This window comes from Helicoverpa armigera, chromosome 15 (genome assembly GCF_030705265.1).
Source record: "Helicoverpa armigera isolate CAAS_96S chromosome 15, ASM3070526v1, whole genome shotgun sequence".
Classification (NCBI taxonomy): Eukaryota; Metazoa; Arthropoda; class Insecta; order Lepidoptera; family Noctuidae; genus Helicoverpa; species Helicoverpa armigera.
This window is the reverse complement of record NC_087134.1, coordinates 2,557,108-2,580,919: the sequence shown is the minus strand read 5'-3', so window position 1 is coordinate 2,580,919 and position 23,812 is coordinate 2,557,108. Positions and strand designations below refer to the sequence as shown.

The following is a 23,812-nucleotide window of genomic DNA, read 5'->3' as shown; positions in this document are numbered from 1 at the left end:
CATTTCAATGGAAAGTTTGTTCGGAAACTACTTCAAACTCGTCGGTATACAATTCGATCTTTTTACACGTGGCATTGCATGACCTTAGTATACTGGCTTCTCTTCATTATTTATCCTTCGCAAACAGATGACGCATAACATATAAATGTATGATGATTGCCAGGAAATACGTTTTTATTTTGTTTTTTTCTCTTCATGAGATATAACGTTATTTCCTGGTAGAAACATTGGCTGGTTTAACCACAACTAGAGTTGCAACAACAACATTTAGGAGCAGAGCTTTCTTTCGGGGTTCCACTAAAATATTTCAGGAGTGGGGAAGTACGAGCAATCATTTTTCGGGTTAAAATGTAGGTTATAGAACACACGTTTGGTCTCTTACTATATGATTATTAAATTAAATTAAATCATGCTTGACCTTATTTCTGGCAATGACGAAAAGTTTAGCTACATAAACAATTACTCACTATAAATTAAATATATGAATTCAAATACAAACTCGCATTAATAGTGCCTCTTTAATTGTGTAAAGTTCTGTAATTCAATGTTAGCATTAAAACAATGACTTGAATAGTATATTAAATTCACAACAACAATTAAGTCATAAAGATTATTCTGCAACTTGTGTTTGCACTACCAAGTTTCGAGTTATTATGACTAGCATGAATACACTCTATTTGTATAATAAAACGTCGACTCTGAAAGCTTACAACAGACCCGTGATAAATTAATTAGTATCGCAGAAAGTTTCACTTTTGAAATTCTCTGGAGATTTCAGTCACGGGTTAATTTTAAAGTTTAATTATTTTCATTGTTTGGAAAGGGTACCTTTGAATATGTCGATGTTTATTCATAAGAATTGTAAGTAACTTCGATATAATTACATCAAGCTTGCAGGCTTGAAAAAATAAGCATGTTTTAAATGTTAGCCAAAAATGACCCTTGAAAACATGAGTATTTTGAACAAGCCCCTTTTGGTCTCTATTTTCAACTCTTAATTATTTAAAATTAAAAGGGCCTTAAATGATTGTAATTAAAACTCCAGCGCTCCCATATGAAAACAAGCTCTCCCTGATGAAGCCGTAATAACTTAAAAATACTTTCCTCATAATCATAATGTAAACAAAGACAACGAGGCCATTCCTTACAAAGAAGACCCGTTTTCCTCAACCGACTTTTCAATGTTATAAAGAAAATAAATCTCTTTCGATCCTTCGCAAACAAAAACAATTTGTTCTTTATATAAAAAGGCTGAACAAAATGGCGGCCGTACCTGGGCCGTTAATCAGGCTCACGGCGAGAAGGACCAATAAGGAAAGCTTATTTGCTAAGCAACGTACGACGCAAACGAGGAACGTGATATGCATAGTAAAGCTAGTAAAAACGATGGACGAACTGGTTTATTTAGTTGATTCGATAACTATCTCGTGTGACTTCGCATTCGAGTTGAAATAGTTAAAATTTAGTTTACATATTGTTGGACAAAAGAACCCTGAAGACCACAAACAAGTCAGAAACATATGATGTTTAGCGCCGGCAGACAAGACGAAAAACAAAGTACATCTCATTTTAGCATGAGTATAATTAATTGCCAAGTCCTACCTAAGAATTAATATCCATAACTTATTCTGTTCGATATAATTATAATCTTTAAGCCCCATACGACTAAAAACATTTATTGGTACAGACATCCAGAACTTAATTTTGTACGAAAAGTTCTGCAAGTTTTAACGCATCGTAAATAATTCTATCGTGCTCCCTCGAACAGAAAGTGAAAATTATTTAATTGCCCGTGATATTGCTCTGCACTGATATTACTTGATTGCACGGATAATCTGAGAAAGTAAAGATGAAGATGTCAATGCCACCAGAATCTTTGTACTTATTTTATAAAATTAAACATTAGAATTTTTTATGCTAATTGAATCACTAACTATCTGCGCTAATTTAATCTAATCTGTGCCTCTAAATTTATTGACGACGAATTTACGCACCTTTTTTGGTAAATATAAGCCCCATGACAGCAAAATACCTATCAATCACCACGGATTCACTTGTTTCGAAGATTACTCGGAATAAACATACAGACAAATATTAATTATTTTGGTAGACCGTGAAAGCTAAAAATCAACATTATGTTTATTATCTTGTTTTCCTGTATTCATTAAGCTTTCCTGTATTTACATTTCCTCATATATTTTGACGTCATTTCCCACAATAAAGACAGAACCACACAACTGTCCTTTTCAGATGACCACAAACACGTCATCTCAATAATAATAGTTATTAAATAAATCAGCATACACTAGTATTACCCAATATAAGTGGCATATATTCGTAATGTGGTTTCTCGGACATCATTAGCAAGGTATTCATATTTTATGACCAGAACTACATGCTTTCGCTTTCATCTATCCTATCAAAAGGAAAACGTGTGGCTATGTAGATTTGCGGCATTTTAGTGGCCCACATTTCATAGAAATAGTGCTAGTATGTTCTCATTCCACATTCCTTTATGTTATCGAGAAAGTTCTATGTGGCAAGCTTGTCTTCAAGACTAAAATTAATTCTGATAAAAGACAAAAAAGCACTGCTAGCTACAGCCTACATGATAACATCTTACAAAAATACTAATACTACAAAAATAAAGGTCTAAGTTGTCTGTTCCAACACCGCCGATTGTGAGAACCTACGTTACTTATATGATTCTCAATATAAAAAGCAAATGTAGCAACTTAATAAATAACGAACCAATTTCACTGTACAGAACATCGAACAAATAAAGTGAGGACATAACACATACACCTACAAAATATTCGCTCACACGCCAATAACTGTCTCAGATACTAAATGAGAACCGTTACCCGGTTCCAAATAAAGCGTTATTGTTTTGATTTAGATTTTATGACTTAAATTTTTTTCAACTTAAATGGCATTCGAGAAGAGCGCTATAATCCGTTTTATGTTTTAATTTCGAGTTTTACGACAGACACTTAACCTGTGGCCGTAGAGTTCCTTAAATACATATTTTATTAATAAAAGCAATTTCCTTCTTATGTTAAAAGTTACGACTCTGAAAAGTTTACAAAAGTGTGAGAAAAAATCTTTCAATGTTATGACCAACTAGCTTCCACCTGCGGTGTATAAATATTACGCGCACTTTTTTTTCTGATCTATGGCCTATAGTTGCCTACTAATAAATATAAATAAGTTAAAATTCTGTCTATTTTTATTTTGATTAAAAATAAATATTTCTTATTCGACACGAAAACGGCTGAAAAACTAAAATGACAAAAGACACAAAAAATGCCCTTGTATACAGAATCCTCCGTATAAGTTTTGGTAAACAAAAGTAAATATGTGTTGAGTAAAGCGTCAATCATAGTGATATGGGCTCGGCTGTGTTTTGCGCTAAAATGATGACAAACGACAACATCCCAGCTGCGGAGACCCGCTATGTTCAAAATAATTTACTTTAGTTAGGGGTTGTCGTTACACTTTTATAAGCTTGTTTACTATTTTTTCATAAAGAGTCAACTTTTTTACGACGCTTTGTAATTTTTCGTCATGTTATTAAAACGGTGTATGTATTCATTCACTTGCATTTACCTTTCTTTAAACTCGAACGAGGCGTCATTTCTTTTTAAAATAACATTATCATCAAACAATATTAACACGCTCAAGCAATCGCTCAAGTCTTGATGTAAATGGCACAACTCGTAAAGTAACAATATTCTTGCAAAAAAAATAAAACATAAAAGAAAAAGAAAGCGAAAACAAAACACCACAAAACGTCAATCGTAAAGCCATCTCCCGCCAAATCAATTCCTCGACCACAGATAAACAATAGAACAGAACCTTTGAAAATAGAACAGCGGTACTAAACCATGTAGTTCGCCACCTCATTACATTGCAATCCAATCACTTTCCCGCCAATGCCAAGTTCGAGCTCTCCGTTGATTTGTTTGTACCCTTGACCGTAAGCATACGCTTCTAGAACATTGAAAGGGTATCAGTATTCAATCTTGTTGATATAAAATAAGGGCATGTCATACCACTCTGATAAAACGGTATTTTATATTTGTGTGTTTGAGTCCTATGGTTTACTTTGTTGTTTTCGTGAAATAAAGACAGGACACTTTTCTATTAATTCCTAGATAGGCCTTTTACATGCCTTTGCGATAACCTTTTTAGAGATACCTACTTATAACCGATCCAATTTTTTATGTATTTCATGTAATTATTGTTGAGAAATGATCGCACACTTGCAACATAAATTAATCAAAAATGAAAAGAATAGAATATTTTTATTTTGCATGAATCAGACGCTAAAAGAGAGAATCGTTCAAATGACTCGTACAAGTACACGGTTGTTCTTTTGTCAACATTCAATTATAGGAACCTTTTTTACCCGACTGCCAAAAATGGTTGTTAAATGACTGGGTCCTTTTGGACCCCGGCCCACTCGACTCGGCCAATGAACTGTAATGTCTATTTACAAATTGTTCACGCACGGACAACATTCTGAAAAAGGGTGACTTTACAACAACAGACCAAATTGACAATAAGCAGCAATTACCTGCAACTTATTGTATTTTTTAAAAGGCTGGTTCTCATGAATTCGTTTTAAAGAAACCTTGATTAATTTAATCCAAAGAAAATTATACGTTTTTTATAATTCAGTAGCTAAAAAGCATTATTTTGGACAAAAGGCGCTCTCATAACAAAAGAAAGATTACACTCCAAATTATAATGGTGTTAAACAAAAGAAAAAAAACAAAAGGTCACGAACAATCCGGGATAGAAGGTCAAAGGATTAGCGATCCATCGGACGAAGAGCATTAAATCTCCAGTCTTGGATACCCGAGGTATTTGTAATTGTCCCGTCCATTACCAGTGAATCGCCGGCACGATCCTTTTAACTACTCTAATCACTCAACGAGATAGCCCTGCCCTTAACCTTAGCTTTTCCTCAGAGACAAATCATTAGAAGAATTTAATTACAATAATGATCACTATGAGACTTGATACGCTAGCTCGAGTTTAATCATGGTCGGCACGCGGCCCTGAATTGTCGTAAATTAGTTTAAAATCCTAGATTTAGGAGTACAAGGGATTTTACACGTTATACGTATGTTTTGAAGGTACATATTTCAGTGTAACTTTTTAAAGGTCTATCAAGTATATCTAAGAACAGACACAATGTTCTGATAGGCTATTTTGTCTAAGAATGTATTTAATCTTGTTGTATACAACATACTTACGTAATACAAGGGTTTTTAATAAAAATATATTCTGTAAAAACTTCGCAATCCTTTACAAGTTCGTAGGTCTTAACATTTTTATATTAATACTCATAAAAGCGGCATGCTGCAAGTCTAGAAAGATTGAATGGCTCTATACATCAGAAAGTTATGAAAACATTATAGAAGTTCAGATTACTCTGAGCCTTTTCAAAAATACTGGCAATTTATTCAGAATTTATTCTGAAATGCGAAAGTGTTTTAGATTTAATTTAATCCCATATTTACTGGATTTCAAATAATTGGACGCGCAATAAATTAAAGGTCTTTCTGAAATGATGATTGTTTGTTTAATCAAAAAGATTTGAGGATCACAAAAACGTTTTGATTTTAAATAGTTCAATCAGAGGGTATTAAGATATAACTAAAAGAGCCATAAGAGCAGTATTTTGTTGACATCGCAGGTTAATTAGTTTATTCTAAACTCTATTGAAGAGCTTTGAAGCCATTAGTAGTAAGAATAACAGTTTGTGAGGCCAAGATTGAAGGGTAAGGGTGGGGTCAGAAATAGCGAGATTAAGTTTTCTTAAAGTTGGTGAGCTAGAGTGAGCCTGCAGTCGATGTTCATCGGCCTGGGCTCAATTTGATGAGACGCGATAGCAGAATTGTGACTAGATATCAATTTAGAGATAGTCTCGTATTAACGTCACTTATCAGAGGATTTTAGACTTAGCTTTTAAATTATGATATTTTTTATTCTACTTCAAAATTATGACTAAAGTAATGAGTTTTTTTATTTGAAAATAAAAAACAGACTTGAACAAGTTTGTTATTTATTACATAGCCGCTGTTTTAAAAATGTATCCATTTTATCTAGCTTAGTTAGCGATGTACAAAATACGGAGAAAATAAATATTATAACCTTCAAAAATAACGGCTTTCGACTAATTTCTGTATTAAGTAGGCATATTAGCCCAAAAAAATATATCTACCAACTTTTATTAATAACACTTGAATCGGAAACGAAACAAACACAGATTTCTACGAAAATAATAACCACAAGTTTAACAACAAGACAAACAGTTAAACCAACAAGTAATTTAACAAGTTTGCCCCCACTAACATGATGTTAGCACTTCTACTAAACTTAACTTGCTTAACTCGCTCTTGGACGTAATAAGTTTACGTTAAGTAAGGTTTACGCAGTCCCGGGATATATTCGCAGGGAACATAAAATGTACTAAGAAAGAGGCAGAAAACGTTGATAGTAGTGCTACTGAAATACAATCATGATTATAGGGGATGATTATACCTTTTATTACAGATAGGAAATGTCCTTACTCAGTTCAGTGTTTTTATTATAGACTAGCTGACCCCGCGAACTTCGTGTCGTTTAAACCTTCCCTGCACCTTAACAAACATTTTAAAACCAAAATAAGCTAAATCGGTCCAGTCATTCTCGAGTTTTAGTCAGACTAACGAACAGCAATTCATTTTTATATATAAGAAGATATATTGACATAATTTACATATAAAAACGAGTTACTTCAGTGTTGAGTTTCATATTGTAATAATTACTTGACATTATGTGCAATCACCAGTTGGTAAAGAATCAAAATAATGGGGACTTCTTCTTCGTTATGTGGGGTTGACGCATTATATTTTCTGATTCCATTCCTGTCTGTCAGCCGTCATACTAACATCCACCATCCCATCTTATTCATGTCATCTTTCAGGCGATCAATCCATCTTTTTTTGTCTACTGCCTATATATTTTAACTTAATTTCCTTATCGAAAATTCTAATCGTGATTTCAACTTACATATTTTATTTTATTCAACAAGCAAACCAATTCACTTTTATACCAATAAAATAAATATTAGTGAGAATATACCGTTACAAAAATAGAGAAGTCAAACAGATCATTCTACTCCGGATATTACCTCTACATCCCATAGCCCAAATTATGATCGACAGTTGTTTTACTACGGAGTGTGTGCTGACTTTATACGATCACTCAACTTGTCACCTTACGAGGAAAATGCCCCAAAACCCTTACTTTTAAAACAGTGTTTCGTACGAGGCACACTTAATGTGGGGGCTAATTTATACCAATATAATAAAGAGGATTTTTTTGTTTGTTTGTAACCTAAAGGCTTCGAAGCTACGGACCCGATTTGAAAAATATTTCACAGTTGGAAATTCTTCTCGAGTAACATAGGCTATGTTTTCCTCGGTACGGGCTGTAGTGCCCACGGAACGCGGGTGTAACCGCAAGACAACGGATTTTCAATAATTATTTTTAATCCTGAACTACAAAATAAAAATAACACCAAAGAGCAAAGTTCACTTCAAAATAAAACTATTCAAGATAAAATTAACAATATCGCTATCAACACAAATAATGACTAATAAACCGCATCTACAGGCTCGCCTACGCGCTACGTGCTACGCGCTACATACTACGTGCGTAGCATATTGCTACGGGAACAACAATTAAGTAACATTATTTTTATTGAACTAAGTGCCTGTTGTTACTGAATTATTGTTTTGTTACCAATCTGTAATATTAATTAACACGAGTTCTTTTGTGCTAGAAATTTTAGTTTTATTATAATTGTGATTCCAAGGACATTATTTGTCCATTTTGCAATAAATAACAAACTATCTTCTCATAGGAAAACAGAGGTACGTAAATTGAAAGTTTGCTTCTAAAATTAACACACACACATAAACATAAACTTAAACTTAGGTACTTTCATAGTAATAAATATAAGTTTTATAAACTGAAAGTTAATTTCCAGTGTAGTTATGAAGGAGTCGCTCTCCCGAGAGGACCTTCAGGCACTTAATTGAAACTCTCACTGTTTGCTTATACACTCTTTTGCAAAAAAAGCGGGCACTTATGCGAAATCTTAGTTTTAAGGACTTTACGTATACTTCAAAGGATTTTAATGATTGTAATATGTTTCTAGCATCATAAGAGTTAGCGAAGCATGCCTGAGAGTGTATTCTAAATTTGAATTTTGTACAATTGCTAATAAATTGGTAAAACCCTTTTTGGACTGATTGCTGGCAGAAAGTTCGTCGGTGTTTTGAAAAGTTCTTGAAGTTATTTTTAGGAAAATGATAATGCAGTTTTAATTAATGATTAATGTAATTTTATGTTAGATCAAAACATTTTTGAAAAAATATGCGTATTTGATAAAATTTTCACTTGCTCTAAATGGGCTATACAGATAATTGATTGCAATGTTAAGAGTTTCGGTATTTTAGTGTAAAGCGTTCTATTGTTTAGATTTTGTACCCACGTGTTTTAAAATATCGCTTTTCCATAATTAAACACTATTTAGAGGAGTATCAGTACTTTTGACTGCGACAAAACCAATTTAAAGTAACCAGTGCCGATCACAACTCGTCTCCTATCGGACTTTGACATTTAAAAAATACCAAATTTTGTGATAATTGTTAAAATTAACCACATGAAAAATGATGAGGAGGGTTAAAGCTATCTAAAAAGTCAAATTGTTGCCGCGTTGAAGCTCTCGATAACTCCATAGGTATCGGGTTACTAAACGATGATTTAGCTGAAAGGGAGTCAAGAATTCAAAATTATTGGCCAAACATATGTTTCTTAAGAAATGAGCAGATAGCCAATTATTGTTATGATTTAAGCAGGGAAATGCTGTAGATGTCAGAAAATCTCGGTGCAGGCAAGTTTATTTAATAAAATGTCCGTGAGATGAAAACACGCTATTTGAACGCTCAGACTCATAGATCTTCAGAGGTCTACGCAGTTTCCCAAGAGACCAAGTTGTTTAAAAATCTGTGATTACGAGACCTTAAGACCTCGTGCTCACAGTCTATGCGCTATTTTCTGTAGTTTGTAGAATTTCAAGACTTTTAAAATGTCAAAGTCTGATAGGAGACGAGTTGTGATCGGCACTGCTTACTTTAAATTGGTTTTGTCGCAGCTCAAAGTACTGATACTCCTCTAAATAGTGTTTAGTTATGAAAAAGCGATATTTTAAAACACGTGGGTACAGTATCTAAACAATAGAATGCTTTACACTAAAATACCGAAACTCTTAACATTGCCATCAATCATCAGTATAGCCCATTTAGAGCAAGTGAAAATTTTATCAAATACGCATAGTTTTTCCAAAATGTTTTAATCTAACAAAAAAGTACATTAATCATTAATTAAAACTGCATTATCATTTTCCTGAAAATCACTTTAAAAACTTTTCAAAACACCGACGAACTTTCTACCGGGAATTAGTCCAAAACAAGGTTTAACCAATTTCTTAGCAATTGTACAAAATCCAAATTTAGAATACACTCTCACGCATGCTTCGCTACACTCTTATGATGCTAGAAACATACTACAATCATTAAAACCCTTTGAAATATACGTAAAGTCCTTAAAACTAAGATTTCGCTTAGGTGCCCGTTTTTTTTGCAAAAGAGTTTATTATCAACATAGTTATATCTATAGTATAGTTCCACTCACTTCTCGAGGGAGACGAATAAAAAATATATTATGTGAGGTTTCCTAAGACGTTGGTAGGATGATTTAAAGAAAAGAGAGATTGGTTGTTCCAACTCATCTTCATTTTGAATGTAATTTAAAAATAACTGTAAAAGCATAACAAACCGACACGACGTCTTTACTGGCATTCAAGTATTCGGAAGAATTTATTACTTAATCATAAATATTTTTATTCTGTACCTATTGGTAATTTAGTATAGTCGAGAAATAAGAAGTTTATTGCTAGTTCTTCTTCATAGGAAGCTAACTTGTAATGGGTAACTAAATTCAGTATTATTTAATTACTTTTAAAGGCTCAAGTTAATGATTTGACTTTACAACTCCAACTTTTAAGAGTTTTGGATTAGTAACGTTAGGAGCACAAAAAACATATTTTAAACTACGCTTCTAAAGTTAACGACTTGCATAAGGGTTTCCTTTCTCACAAGCACTACAATCCGTCCAGTTCTGTAGTTGACAAAGAAAGATTAGGTAGTTTATTTATAGCCAGACTGCGCGAATCATGACACCTCGCGAGAATACTTTCAGACGCCAGACTACACGTGTTGAGGCTAATTGGAAAACATACTTGCGTTTTTACAATGTAGCTTTCTTGCATGTTAATGTAATTGAGTTTTGAAGAGATAAATATAAAAAGATTTAAGTCTGTACACAATCGTCTCTTATTTTAAATTCAATTTAATTTATGGATGCAGATGGTATATTTATGAACAAATTCTTCCGTTTGGTTATTTTTTATATTTCTTTACTTATTTAAAATTATTACGGATACTGTTTACTTTTTAGGCAGACTGCTAAATACCACAGAACAATGTGTCCCTACAACTAAGATACAGTTTTAGCGCAAAAACGCTGCTTATTTAAGAAACTTTTATAATAATCACAGTACAACATACGAACCCTAGGGCGATTTTTTGGTTTTGTATATCACCGCTGAAGGAGGCCCTTTTATCAGTACTAGGATCCCGCAGCAGGATAAATGATATATAGTCCTGCTTAAAATTAACTTACATAATATCAAGAAAGTCTTTACCTGATCTCCCATCCCAGTAATGATAGGCGTGTTCCAGTAAGCCGCGAGCCTCGCCACCGGCTCCAACGCGAAGGCGCATGCTGGTCCGATGAAGGCGATCACATCATCCTTGAAGTGCATGTCTGCTGCCAACCCTGGGGCTATGGCTCCGGAACAGGATGGGTAGCTGGGGGATAAATAGAGGGATTTAGAAAGAAGGTAACATATTGTGTTTGTAATTAAAAGAGGTCCATTTGTAGTCCAAAGACATAATATATGAATATGCAATGCGGTTAAAAAGGTTCAAAGAATATGGTCTGCCATGGTTCCATCAGATCACATCACCCTTATGTTACAAACATTTGAAAGTTTGGATAGATAACACATCTATGTATGATTTATTATTCATTCACAACAAAAGTACTTGACGGATTTTGATGAAAGTTTGGGTAGATGTGTATGTTTATTATTCATTCACGCCAAAAGTATTAAACGGATTTTGATGAAACTTTACACAGTAATATAACTAATTCATGAGAATAGGCTTTACACCACAGGCAACATCTAGTATTCTATTAGCTAATGTTTTTATAAAATACATAACCATGAATTTTGTAAAAGTTTTCGGTAAAGTGATTGCTAACCATCAGACCCAAATATACACCGACAAATTGGGGAGAATCTTATTTATGTTCTGTGGTTCCGTGTTTAATCCTGTAACCCAGGCATTTTCCTGACCTTGGCTTTACCAGTACAAAATGCTTAATGCTGCTGTTGGATTTTTGACGTAATGAACAAACAAAAATAAAAGCACTTCTGGCTAGACGACATAAAGGTTGTCTATAAAAGATCGCTCTCAGCGATAAGATCGCTCATAGTGTCAGCTTTTGTAACTGACATGTTTTGTTTGTGTACTTAATAAAGAATAGTCTGTCCTATGACTAGATTATCAATAAACTTCAATAAACTATCAGCAAAGTTGAAAGTTCACATTATAGATAAATAATAAGCTTTAAATACGTAACATTATAAAGTGACGCAAAAATAACTCAAACATTTTGGCGACTATATCGATTCCATGAATTATCCCGCATCCATCACGAAGATTGACGTGGGGTTATTTACACATATTTTATCATATTATATTTTAGGTTCGCACGTATCAACTTACTTTTATATACCCTACTTAGCATAAGCTGACGAAAACCTTTGAAAGGATAACGGTTCCATCGGCAATTGAATTAACCCCTGCTTTGGCTGCAGAAATATCAAAGATATTCAATCATTTTGAGTACGTAAAAGTTTTCCATCTTATAATCAAAGAGCGATCCCTTGCTACTCTTCAATATCAATTCCCTTTGGAGTGAAATTTATTCCATACTCCATAGTGAAAGGTTTATTGAAACATCTGTAGGTAATAGACACTATAAAGAAGTGGCACGGGCAGAATGCCAAGTAGATAGCTTTCCTGAAGACGCAGTTTATGACCATGTAAACTTTAAACTCACGTCAGAAGGTCTGACGTTCAGACGCGTTTTATATTCATTTCATAGTTTAAAGCGTCATATTAAGTTAGTGTACGATTAAAGTGCTATTATGTTGCTCTATGTATTTGTAGATAGTGCGACATTTTATCGTCTGGTGGTGTATGTTTTAAGTATCAGCTATAACTTTCAGTATATATGGATATTGTATGGCATATTAAATGTTTGGTGTAGGTATATTAGCTTTAGTTAAGAAGTGTTTTAACCAGAGTGAGTGCTAAGCTAACGATGTCAGTAACTAGCTCCGCTATTGCCGCGGTTTCATTCAAAGTCCGTCATCAGCTTAAAAAATAAACTTAATTAGGTACTTCTTTACATCAGAATGAACTCTGAACTAATTTTTTTGGGATGTTTGCAAACTATCACACTGCAAATCAGGTTCCTTAAAGCAATTTAAAATGAGAAAGAACAAAAAAAAGGGAAATGCTTTACGTACCTGCCTTGCACCTTCTGCAGCTCAATTCCATGATGCGCCAGGAACTTCTCATTGACTTTATCCAGAGCCAAGTCTACAGCTGGCCCGCAGCGCTCCAGATCGAAAGGGGAGTCCAAACGAGAGGCCATTAGGACCCCGACTTTATACACAACGGTTGAAGTCAGCGATCCGGATAAAACCGGCGCGAATAGAAATACACAGGAAAGGTGTAAAATATGCATTTTTTGATTTTTAGCTTTTAGAAAATATTTATTTAAAAAAGTTAATTTTGAAAGGGTTTGTTGACATTTTTAACTCTAGGTACTGTTATGATTGAAATCTTACACACAAATAATGTAAGAAACTTTCATAAATCCACGGAAAACAACATAGCCAATTTATGATATGAGAATTGATACTTTCATTTATATTAATTAAATGCGTAGAGTATTTATTATAGACATCACACTGTTTCACACCACATCAATTATAATCTCATAATAATTATTACTATCAACAACAAACAGTAATCCGAAACACTACGACTGAAAATCTTTTAAACTGAATCCTTCAAAACCTGTAGGTAATTCAATTTACTCCAATTTACACAATATTCAAAATATTTACTATTTACGACACAGAAATTTCGCGGCACCACGCAAGCAGAGATGCGTGCTCTCTGAGCCCCGGTTGGCAAGCGACTGGCTGGGATGCTGGCCAAACCGAAGATAAAGTGTTAAGGGGAAATAGGGGCGCAACAGGTCTGTTTTCCCGCGAACTAAACCTCCTTGGTAATGTGTAATTAGAAGATGAGTTCGTTTTTATGAAGATGACTGGTATTTTTGAATTTAGCAATTGAATGCTTGGTAGCGGGGCTGCGGGATTGTTCGAAAGAGTTACCGCGGCCCTGGTACACAAAAGGCCTACGACGGAACACGACGATTTTTAGTCAGTTAGAGTCTGACACTCCCTCACCGCTGCTAACCCACAGCGGGAGGGGTCATTTGATGATTTTTGATGTCGTTAAAAAAATGCTTGGTAGGTATCTACCCGTTGTAGGTCCATAGAAAAATACTATTTCAGTGTTTTCTATTTTCGTGCAGTTAACCAAGCAAACCAATGGACTGTAAGTAACTACTAACAACAAGCGCTATGTTTAGTGAGAAGTTTACTTTACATAGGAGACAATCCAACTATTTTCCCGCTCCTAATTAGTTCCTTCTTTTTTATCTCTATCCATAAACATAGATACATAATAAGATGTGATCTTCATTACGTGCACGCCTTACTACAGGGATTTTCCAGTGTCTATCACATTTACCTTGACATTGGTCTTACTGAGAAGAAACGTTTATAATCCTTCCCGTCTTGCGTGACGTAATTCTCTGACTCCGCATTTGTGTCATACCAACATCATTTTCTTTTTTAATTTTTCCTGTAGAGGTATATAAGTACTTCTTTTCCTAAGGAAAGTATCTGAGTGAGACTAGTAGGTATATAACCATCTAAGTAAATAAACCGAATAAATAAACAAAACGGTGAATTACCACAAAGATCAAAGAGTTTTTAACTACCATTAAACTTTTTTAAATGATCCTCATTCTAAAATCTTAATTAATCTAAATTAAGCAGCGAAAGGCTGTATGCGCAGTTGAGAGGAAAAAAAGAAAGGAAAGGAGGTACCAATATTGTACAAAATTAGTCCCGAGACCCATCGTTATTGGGTCAGTACGGTCGTTAGCGGAATTCGAATTATCTTTTTAATTACACTCCCTTTTTACCCTCCGAGGGTTAATAAAGTGCTAAGATTCCTAAATCATGTTACGTAGATAAGTATCTATATTAAAATATTTACAGAATTTCTGGCATGAAAGAAATTAGATACAGAATACGGTCCAGGATAAAAAGCCATTTAAAAAAAATGTGTAGCGCTTTCCTTTTACACTAGAGAATTTTTCTTCCGGGTTTTACGTATAATAAAATCAAATAGTTTGAAAATACGACCCCCATTACCCATATTGTTGAAACGTAGGTACTTTATTTTACTTGAAATACCAATAATATTTTAAGCACAATAGATACCCCTTGAACTAGAGGTACTATAAATGGCAGACACTCTTAACTAAGCACTTCAGATAGAATTTACGGTATTCAGTGAGTTACGAGGGCCAATTATTTATATAGACTAAGTACCTTCTTCCGAAATACTACGATTTATTTGAAGATTTCCTACCATAGTGTCCGGCCTCTTGACAAAGAAATCACAATGGTTTGTGAAGCGTAAAAGATGGCCATACAGCCTCGCTTTATGAGTTTCTGAAGTGATCATAAATGTTGACTTGGCCAAGATTGAATAGGGCTGATAATAGTTCGTAATAGCCCAACTTTTATATAAATTACTTACACAAATAATACGAGAGACGATCCTGAAGTTATTTGTAGTTACGCAATCGTTTCTAAAGACTTAGTGTTTCCTCTAGAAATGAATTCTGTAGGTATCTAATGTTTTGAATGCTGGAGGTTCTTACAGATTGACGATAATAATATTAGTAAGGACTATCAGATTTTGATGACTTGCGCAAGGCGGCTGGCAGGAGCTGGATGCGAGAAGCCGAAAATCGATCTCAGTGGCGTGCACTTGGAGAGGCCTATGTCCAGCAGTGGACTGCGATAGGCTGATGATGATGATCAGATTTTTTTTACTAACAGAAATTAGTACAACAAAAGAATTAAAAACCAAATCAATCGAACACATATACTCTTTTGTTAAAAATAGGTATCCACTAATAATGACCTAAGTAAATAATGGGAAGCATTTGTTTCCAGTGGCAACTTACTAGGTACCTAAAAATAATATATTTTATGTCCTCAGAAAATAATAACTTCCCATAACCCTATACTGGAAATAAAATCTGTGCTACGTCAAGAGTCTGCAAGAGCGAGCAGCGTCGGTGTCATAAACTTGTTAATGTTTATGACAACGTCAAGTGAAGGCCGTTAACTCGTTAACTGTTGGCACTGACCACATGACATGTACATATACTAAAGATATACAGTCGTGAAGCTACCTACTAGCGTTCGTAAAAATGTAACACACACACGCATGTGCATCGACGAGGTTTTATCAGCGCTGCCGGTGTTTCAGTACTGAGTGTCGTGCATCGAGCATATGCGAGTGTGAGTGACATAGTCAACGTTTGTACGCAGCATCACAACTGTTCACATAGAATAAAAGAGAACGCACAAGGATAAAAGAGGACGTCCTTTCTCAGCCTTTGAGCTCTCTGTGTAGCTAAATCCAGATTCAAAATCATTTAGGAGCTTTCCTAGGAAGTAACAACCTCGTGATTTACAAAATTAGAATTATGTACTTTCGTATTAAAAAAAAACGTACGTCCTTCTTCAAAATTGTTTTAAATATATGTAGGTATATTTGTCTCTGTCTTGTATAAATCTATCCCTTTCATTTCGTGCGTGACGTCATTGGCGTGTCATTTGTTTCATTAAACATTTGTTTACTCTTTCTTACTATCAATCTTTCTCTTTCATTTCGTGCGTGACGTCATTGACGTGTGTTTTGTTTCGATTTAAAAATTGTTTACACTTTTTATAAATCAATCTATCTCTTTCATATTACGCGTGGCGATATTTAGGGTTTTTTAGCTTTCTCGAATTTAAAAGTATTTGAAAAATATCATAATTTTCAAATATTATTTAAATGCGCAGTATAGCGCCAAGTCAACTTTAAAGAGATTAAAAATTCTGTATTGTCGCTGAAATATGTTTGTAAAGTGTGTTTGCTACTTCTCCAGTACCTAAATGAAACCACCAAGTTTCGAAACATGACATTTATTCAACAAAATCTCTACACACTGCTTACAATTCTTGCAATAAATATAAATACAAATCTGAAAGGTACTATTTGGTGTTATAAATTATTACACATAACAAAATAGGTAAATATCTAAATATGTATTTATAAATATATCGACCAAACAAAAATATTACAACAATTTCTTTCAACATATAAAATTTTTGTACATAAAAACACGAAATATTTTTATTTATTTATTGTTCAAATCACCTACTGTAGGGTAATAATATACTCTCTTAATAACCATCTAATCTATGGAATATATTAATTAAACGTTAAAATTTAAATACGTTTTAAGCGTCAATTTCAAGTACATAGTGACTACGCGCTCTCAACAACTATTTAGTAAACGCTAGTAGGTGCGCTGGATGACGAAACTTTACACGAACCAAGTACGAAGTTTGTGAATGCTCACTAAACATAATGCTAGTTGACTGAGTACGTTCTAATGTAACATCAGTTTGTAATACGAACACAACGCCTTACACAGTCCAACTAGCATTACGCTCACACGAAAATGCACTTGAAACTGGCAACACCAGCTCATAATTTCAACAAATGTTGCCAACGCCAATTAGTAAATATCTAAAGAGCTAAAATTCCGCGTCAAGAAATAAATAAACAGCTATATACGAATAAATACATACGACAGATATTATAAATTAGGCCAGTTATACTGTCAACTGATTCTTATCAGTTTACGGAATACGAATTTTCGAAAATGGTAACATTCATTACGCTCACACTCATAGTCTTTGTGTTGCTATAACATACAATGGGCAGCAGAAACATCAAAAATTCGTATTCCGTCAGAGACAATAAAATTATTGGTACTCGTGGCAAAACTACTAGTGAACAACGAGGGTTTGTTCCAAATAACTCTAATACTACAATATTATTTCATAATATTGTGCTGGTTCACTGGCTAAATAGGGCGACATCCATTCATGGGTATAATTCATTGATGGAAATTTTTCCCACCCACTCACTATCCCTCTGTGTTACATTTTTATCTCTATTGTAAATCTATTGTAACTAACGCGTGCAAAACTATTATTCTTTCATATTATTTATAATTACATGTGTTTATCATGTTTTGGTAAGCTAAAAAAAACTTTATTTCCTCAGCAATAAAGCTCCCATTTGGCCAGCAAACCACCCATTATCAGGTTAAGATGAACATCTATTAACAGCTATACGAAACAATAATGACTAGAGTTAGAACCTATCGACATATTACTAATACGAGAACTCAACACGACCAGTGATGACAAATCAAATTGTACTTTATTCAAACAGCATTAAGGACTAAATTAGATAGTTATATAATCCCTTGTTAGGATAAGTAGGCTTTGTATGCCAAACGGCAAAGCTCGAGCGCTGTGGGGCCACGAAACGAGCGATGAATGTGATGGACGTCACTCCAGCGAAATGGTTCATTTTACAATTGCAATTTAGAGATAGTTAGTGCCTTTTCCGGTATATGTTTTATTTCGTGTGCCTATATTTAATATATGACTTAGCCCAGTTCTGATGGAGTGACGCGAGGCCAGCAGAAATTATTTTCTTACGACTTTTTTACTTCTCATAACATCGAAGTACGGTCGACATGTGTGTGACAAAAAGATTAACAATGGCACAATGATTTTCTTAGCACACAAATATTCAAATCCATTTTTATCACATTCAAAGAATTCTAAAGCTACTTAGATATTGTTTCAGGCACGTATATTCAATTCCTCGCTCGTTTCGTGGCCACGCACGATACGCGCCACTAAACGATAAATACCCTAGTTTGACACCTTCTCTGGCACTCTGGCCACAAGTGTCACCCAATACGCAACATTTAACGTTCCCGGACGAAGCATTTGACGATACAAACTATATTAATTAAACACGAGAAATACACCAAAATCTACGCTGAAACTTCGAGGGGTACAACCGGTACACAAGTACTACTAATTATGAATTAAATGTAGACACAGCTAACATCCACATCACATTTAGTTATCATTAGGCGTTTAATATTGCTCGTAATTAGGAATCTCTCTTTAACCTTAGTTTAAGCTACGCGCTGTATGGTCAAATATTTCGGCCGCGACACACGAACACGACCGTACACGTAACTACACTAACTTTGTGCGTATCGACCTAACATTACAAACTCACGCCTCGGTACTTCAGTAATACATACACCAATTACACGCTAAGTTATACATAAATATATCTTTATATTTACTTCATTATACTTATTGCTGTATCTGTCACACAGATAAAAGAAGAGCTCGACACATCTCACTTACATTACTTAAATTGTACTCCGAGGTTTAATCAAAATACCAAAACTTTAACTTTTCAATAAAAAATGGTGCTTTGGTTGGGATACACGAATATGGCATTTGTATAATACGTTTGGAATTTATTTTTACCTACAAGGTCCCCTATGATTCGTATTAAATAGGCGACTAACGGTTCAGTCTGAGAGCCAACTGGGAATTACATTGTAAATTCAACCTTCTTCATTCCTACATTATGTAATTATACATTACTAGCTTAAAAACATACAATTAGGGTAGAATAGTGTTTCAGTAAGTGTTTGTTTGCTACACCATAATTAATCTCTTACTTATGGTTCTGACACAATTTTTCAATTGTAAAAACTCATCATGCACTAAAAAATTCTTTCCCAGTCGGCTATCAGACTACACCTACCTACACAACTACAATATAAGCTAAACATTCAAACTTGTCCTAAATAAAATATTCTCTATAACCAATGGCTTGAACAGTAATGTAAAATAACTTCTACATTTACTTATTGCTTTCGCGGGTTCCGTCGATCGGAAGACATATGGTCTAATCTATTAGGTACTGGAGCCCAACTTATTTACAAATTCATATATTATCTATATTCTTGTATAAATGAACGTATCCGAAGGCTGGGCTTAAAAGACTTGTGTTTAAAATGGCACGGGTCATCAATAGTTTTAGAGGAATATTAAGTACGTAGAATGATCACATTATTTAAAAAGAAATAGTCATAGATTATAGTAGGTTTGACATAACAATTTTTACTTGAAAACAGTTCGGTTCACACTATTGTGTGTCGAACAAGATTATAGTTTACATCAATAGAAACACATCATTTAGGCCTAAATTCCTTCTTACATTAGCTACGATAAAAAAGGGGATCCTAAACAAGGTACTAGTATATCCAATTATCTAATTAGGAATTGTTTAAGAGGTAGGTAGAGGACCAAGGTAGCTTGAAGTAGCATTGTATGGCAGAGTGTGTAAATGCACGAAATAAACTTATATGGCAACTAATTTATCTATGGCAATTTTGTGAAGGATAAATCTAAGCAATCAATAGTTTACATACAAATATTTTTTTGATGTTTGTCCCGGGGGCATGGTAGTTCTCCCGCCAAGCTAAACTACGCTTGTGACATAAAAACTCAAAATAGACATTTGAGCATCTCACTTTACAATTATCTTAGGCCTCAAGAAACTAGCAAGATTCAGCAAATATTACCCATACTTGTGCTCTTGAGCAATTCAAACGGGACCATGATGAACATATTTTGGCATATCTTATTGCGCAAGGAAACTTCCACTGGGTTATCAGCCTAAAAATCAAATACATATTTCCATAGACAACAGCAGCAGAGTAATGTATACTTGTGTCATAAATAATAGCATCATTTTGAGGTAGAAGAAGGGACATTTAAAATTCAATTGCTTTCTTAAATGCACTTAAATCTCAGTGAAACATTGCAACTCTTTTTAGTAGATTGGATTACATAATTATCAAAAGTTGTAAAATGTAAGTAGTAATATACATGTAAAAGTTAAGTTAATTACAGAGATAAAACCTTTTAGAAGACAGTGTTGCCAAATAAAAAAATAACTTGAATGTACGTACCTAAACCTTAATAAGTACGTTATTTTCTCTTATAGTTTTATCAATATATCTTCGTCGTCATTATTTTATTGACATACCAAAGCGTACATAACAAAAGTTATGTGCTAAAGTTATGTTTACTTTCCTTCGAATTCTAATATAGCTAGAATGCCAGCTGTATTAAATATATACTCCTTGTTGTAACTTAGATTTTCATTGATGCTAGTGTGAATATCTTACGAAGTGTCATGATGGGGCAGTTAAGGCGAGGTGTGATGCCTTCTTCTCCGTCGGAAGACCAGAGCGAAGATGCTGCGGAGACGCCGCCACCGTCTGCGACCGCCGCTCGTCGATATACCGGTCCCCATTAAAGATGCCTGAAATATGACAATTGGATTGAACTTGGCTTGCCCACACTGCCGTGCTCCTTACAGTACAAGGAGATTGTTGTCTACTGTCCCTAGAATATTTGGTTATCAATTATTTTTAGGGGTTCTGATCAGAAAATTTTCCAATTTTATGGTTGATGAAAACTGTGTCATTCGCTCAATTCCTAGACAACCCATAGAGCCAAAAAAGTTCCCTGAAAGTTAAGTTATACAGATCAAAGTAATGTCGAGTTGAGATGAAGACAATTTCAATTGCCTAAATAACCGTGCATAGAAAAGGCATTATGAGCCATTTTACTCTATATCTCAACTGTCCTTAAAGTTATACAGTAGTATTACCTGTCTCTGTCGTTCCAGCCGCCGTATCTCCCTGACGAGCGCGTGGAAGGCGTCGTCCACGAAGTGCCGCAGCGCCGCCGACGTCTCGAAGAACGGACACCCCAGCTGCGTCGCCAGGGCTTTGCCTTCATCTGTCGTTACCTGAGCGAATGAATAACAGAATAATGATTATATTTACCACATTAGAATAAATTATTTAAAAAATATTAAAATTGCTAGATTTAAATTGCATTCCACCCAAAATACTAGAACCAATATAAGAGCACTCTCATCCCCCACCGATGGGCCCAGACATCCATCGTAAAATTCCATCCATTTTTTTCATTTTAGTAGCAAAATAAATATATTTTGTTGAGGAGTTTGCTATGCCACTTCCACACCAAAAACACAATTTGTAAATTTACGTTTTGACGTTAAATAGTATTGTTTGCAGGCAAGCTTAACCCTTATAATATTTATTGCATACATTACCAATAAGTTTACACAAATTAATACAACAGGCTTACTTGTCTAAACCGTGGTGCGAGATCCAGCTTATTCCCCACAAGCACAAGCGGCAGACGTTCAGAGGGCCTCGCTTGTGCCAGCAGGCGCCGGTACTCGGCGGCCGCGCGGAACGACCGCCGGTCCGTCACCGAGTAGCACAGCACGAAGCCCTCGCCGCAACGCATGTATTGTTCCCTCATCGCTGTGAACTCCACCTGGTTTAGGAATATGTGAAGGGTATATTAGGGGAATGTCATTATTAATGTTTTATGTTATGGGGGTGCAGACCCTTTTGTAAAATTGGCGTTAAAACGTGGTACTCCAATTAGCCTACTTTAATAAACGATTTTTTATTTTGGCGGAGAGGAGTAAAAAAGAAGAGGCGCCAAAATAAGAATACCATGATTTCATCCATGTTTAAATCCATAATTTCATAATTAAATTACCCAATTTTAAAAATAAGGTAATGGTGCCGAGAATGATTTTGATTACGCTAACAGGATAATAGAACCTTCACACTTCAATATCTATTTTTGATACAGACAGTTTTGGGTGGTGACTGTTTTATACATATTTTGGAAAAATGTGTATATTACGGAGTCAGGTTTATGACTAAGAAGGAGCTTTATGACTAATCATGAAACTAACCTGTCCTGCCGTGTCCAGTATATCCAACAAAGCGGGTTCTCCATCGATGACCGCTTGCTGCTGGTACGAGTCCTCTGAAAATGAAACATATTCATTAGAGATGCAGGTAGGCTTTTTACATCTTTGTATCTGGGAAAATTTGGATCTGAATCTGAATTTTAAGATCCGGACTTTACTAATAATTTTAAATAGCTTCTAAACTATAGGCTTCTTTACGTTAATATGTGGGAAGAAGTTCCCCCAGAGCCATACAATAGACTAGAATTCACAAGAGAAAATTATTTTTAAAAACAATATGACCCTCATATAATCTCTAATCTTCGTAATATATTGATATTTATATTTTTGTGTCAATGCAAAACTGTTTACTTCTTTAAGTTTTATTGTTATTTTATGAGACATTATAATTCCAATAAGACTAATGGTCTTAATATTCTAATAGTTGTTTGTTTCCTGTCTAAACACCATAAAGCCTTGAATTTCTTTCAACAAAATTAAGCATTTAATGCATATTAATTTGTACCTATTTGTTTATTGTTGAATAATAACTAAATATTTATTAATACAGGCAAAGTTATTGTTAATTTATTTCTCAATGATTTTGTTCCCAAAGAAAATTATGCCCATAAACACTACCCCAGAAGTTACAATATTTATGCATGATATTTATAAAACAACTGTGACTAGTCATATAATATACTTATATAGCTAAACTACCAGACCAAACAAATAGGTGACAGTGCTAAACTCCATCCATATGGTACCAAATGAACATCAACTTAGTGTTTGTTTCCCCACAACTGTACAAGTAGTAGTTAACTTGGAATGTAAACAATAGCGTGAAGTGCTAATTCCGTGAAGTACCTATAGTAGGGTCATGGTAGTCCAAGAAGCTGTGACTGACGAACTGCAGCGTGACGGCGGACTTGCCGACGCCGCCGTCGCCCAGCACCACGATCTTGTAGACGCGGAGGCCGCGCGACGTGCCCGCAGCCTCGCCCGCCATGCCGCCGCATGCCTGCGCCCGAGAGCCGCGCCCGCCACCTTCACACCGCAACCATCGCCATGGCCCGCCGCACACGCCCCCGCCGAACACTAACACCACCGTGCCGAATTATGTCACACCACAGCACTAGCAATACACTTTCATTTAACAATGAACATTTTAGTTTATATACAAATAATTTATCTTCTATTCTTCAATAAAAAATCGACAGCTGATTGAAAGCGATTGACATTTCGATTTCGATTTTGTTTTGATGGGTTGGCTAAATTTTCGACATAGAGTACGTTCCGTTTTTGAACTTTTGAATCATACCAAATACATGAAAAATGGGTAGGTACAATAAAACTGATGAAATATTAGTATTCCTAAGCTATTTGAAAATCAATATTCAGGATTACTA

General features: G+C 34.8%; 2 protein-coding genes across 2 annotated transcripts in view; both read right to left on the bottom strand.

Annotated features, from left to right (window-relative positions):
• Positions 1 to 12,915, bottom strand: part of LOC110371198 (atrial natriuretic peptide receptor 2) — a 44,951-nt gene extending 32,036 nt beyond the window's left edge. Inside the window, exons 1-2 of the mRNA XM_064038246.1 lie at positions 12,788 to 12,915; positions 10,829 to 10,994 (exon numbers count right to left, since the gene is read on the bottom strand). Coding sequence (XP_063894316.1) covers positions 10,829 to 10,994; positions 12,788 to 12,915 — 294 coding nt within the window. The remainder of the gene's footprint in view (positions 1 to 10,828; positions 10,995 to 12,787) is intronic.
• Positions 12,916 to 16,599: 3,684 nt separating this feature from the next.
• Ric (Ras-related protein interacting with calmodulin) lies at positions 16,600 to 23,662 on the bottom strand. Its single transcript, XM_021327387.3, has 5 exons — positions 23,271 to 23,662; positions 22,407 to 22,480; positions 21,779 to 21,973; positions 21,273 to 21,413; positions 16,600 to 20,921 (listed from the first exon to the last, which is right to left on the bottom strand). Exons 1-5 carry the CDS (start codon positions 23,410 to 23,412, stop codon positions 20,805 to 20,807), a joined length of 669 nt encoding a protein of 222 aa, XP_021183062.1. The 5' UTR covers positions 23,413 to 23,662; the 3' UTR covers positions 16,600 to 20,804.
• Between the last annotated feature and the right edge of the window lie 150 nt (positions 23,663 to 23,812).

Excerpts from the sequence above, each read along its gene's own strand:
- Ric (XM_021327387.3), bottom strand. The coding sequence starts at position 23,412 with ATGGCGGGCGAGGCTGCGGGCACGTCGCGCGGCCTCCGCGTCTACAAG. Across the intron at positions 22,481-23,270 it reads CTACCATGACCCTACTATAG|AGGACTCGTACCAGCAGCAA; the intron begins GTACTTCACGGA and ends TTTCATTTTCAG. Across the intron at positions 21,974-22,406 it reads TACTGGACACGGCAGGACAG|GTGGAGTTCACAGCGATGAG; the intron begins GTTAGTTTCATG and ends TTCCTAAACCAG.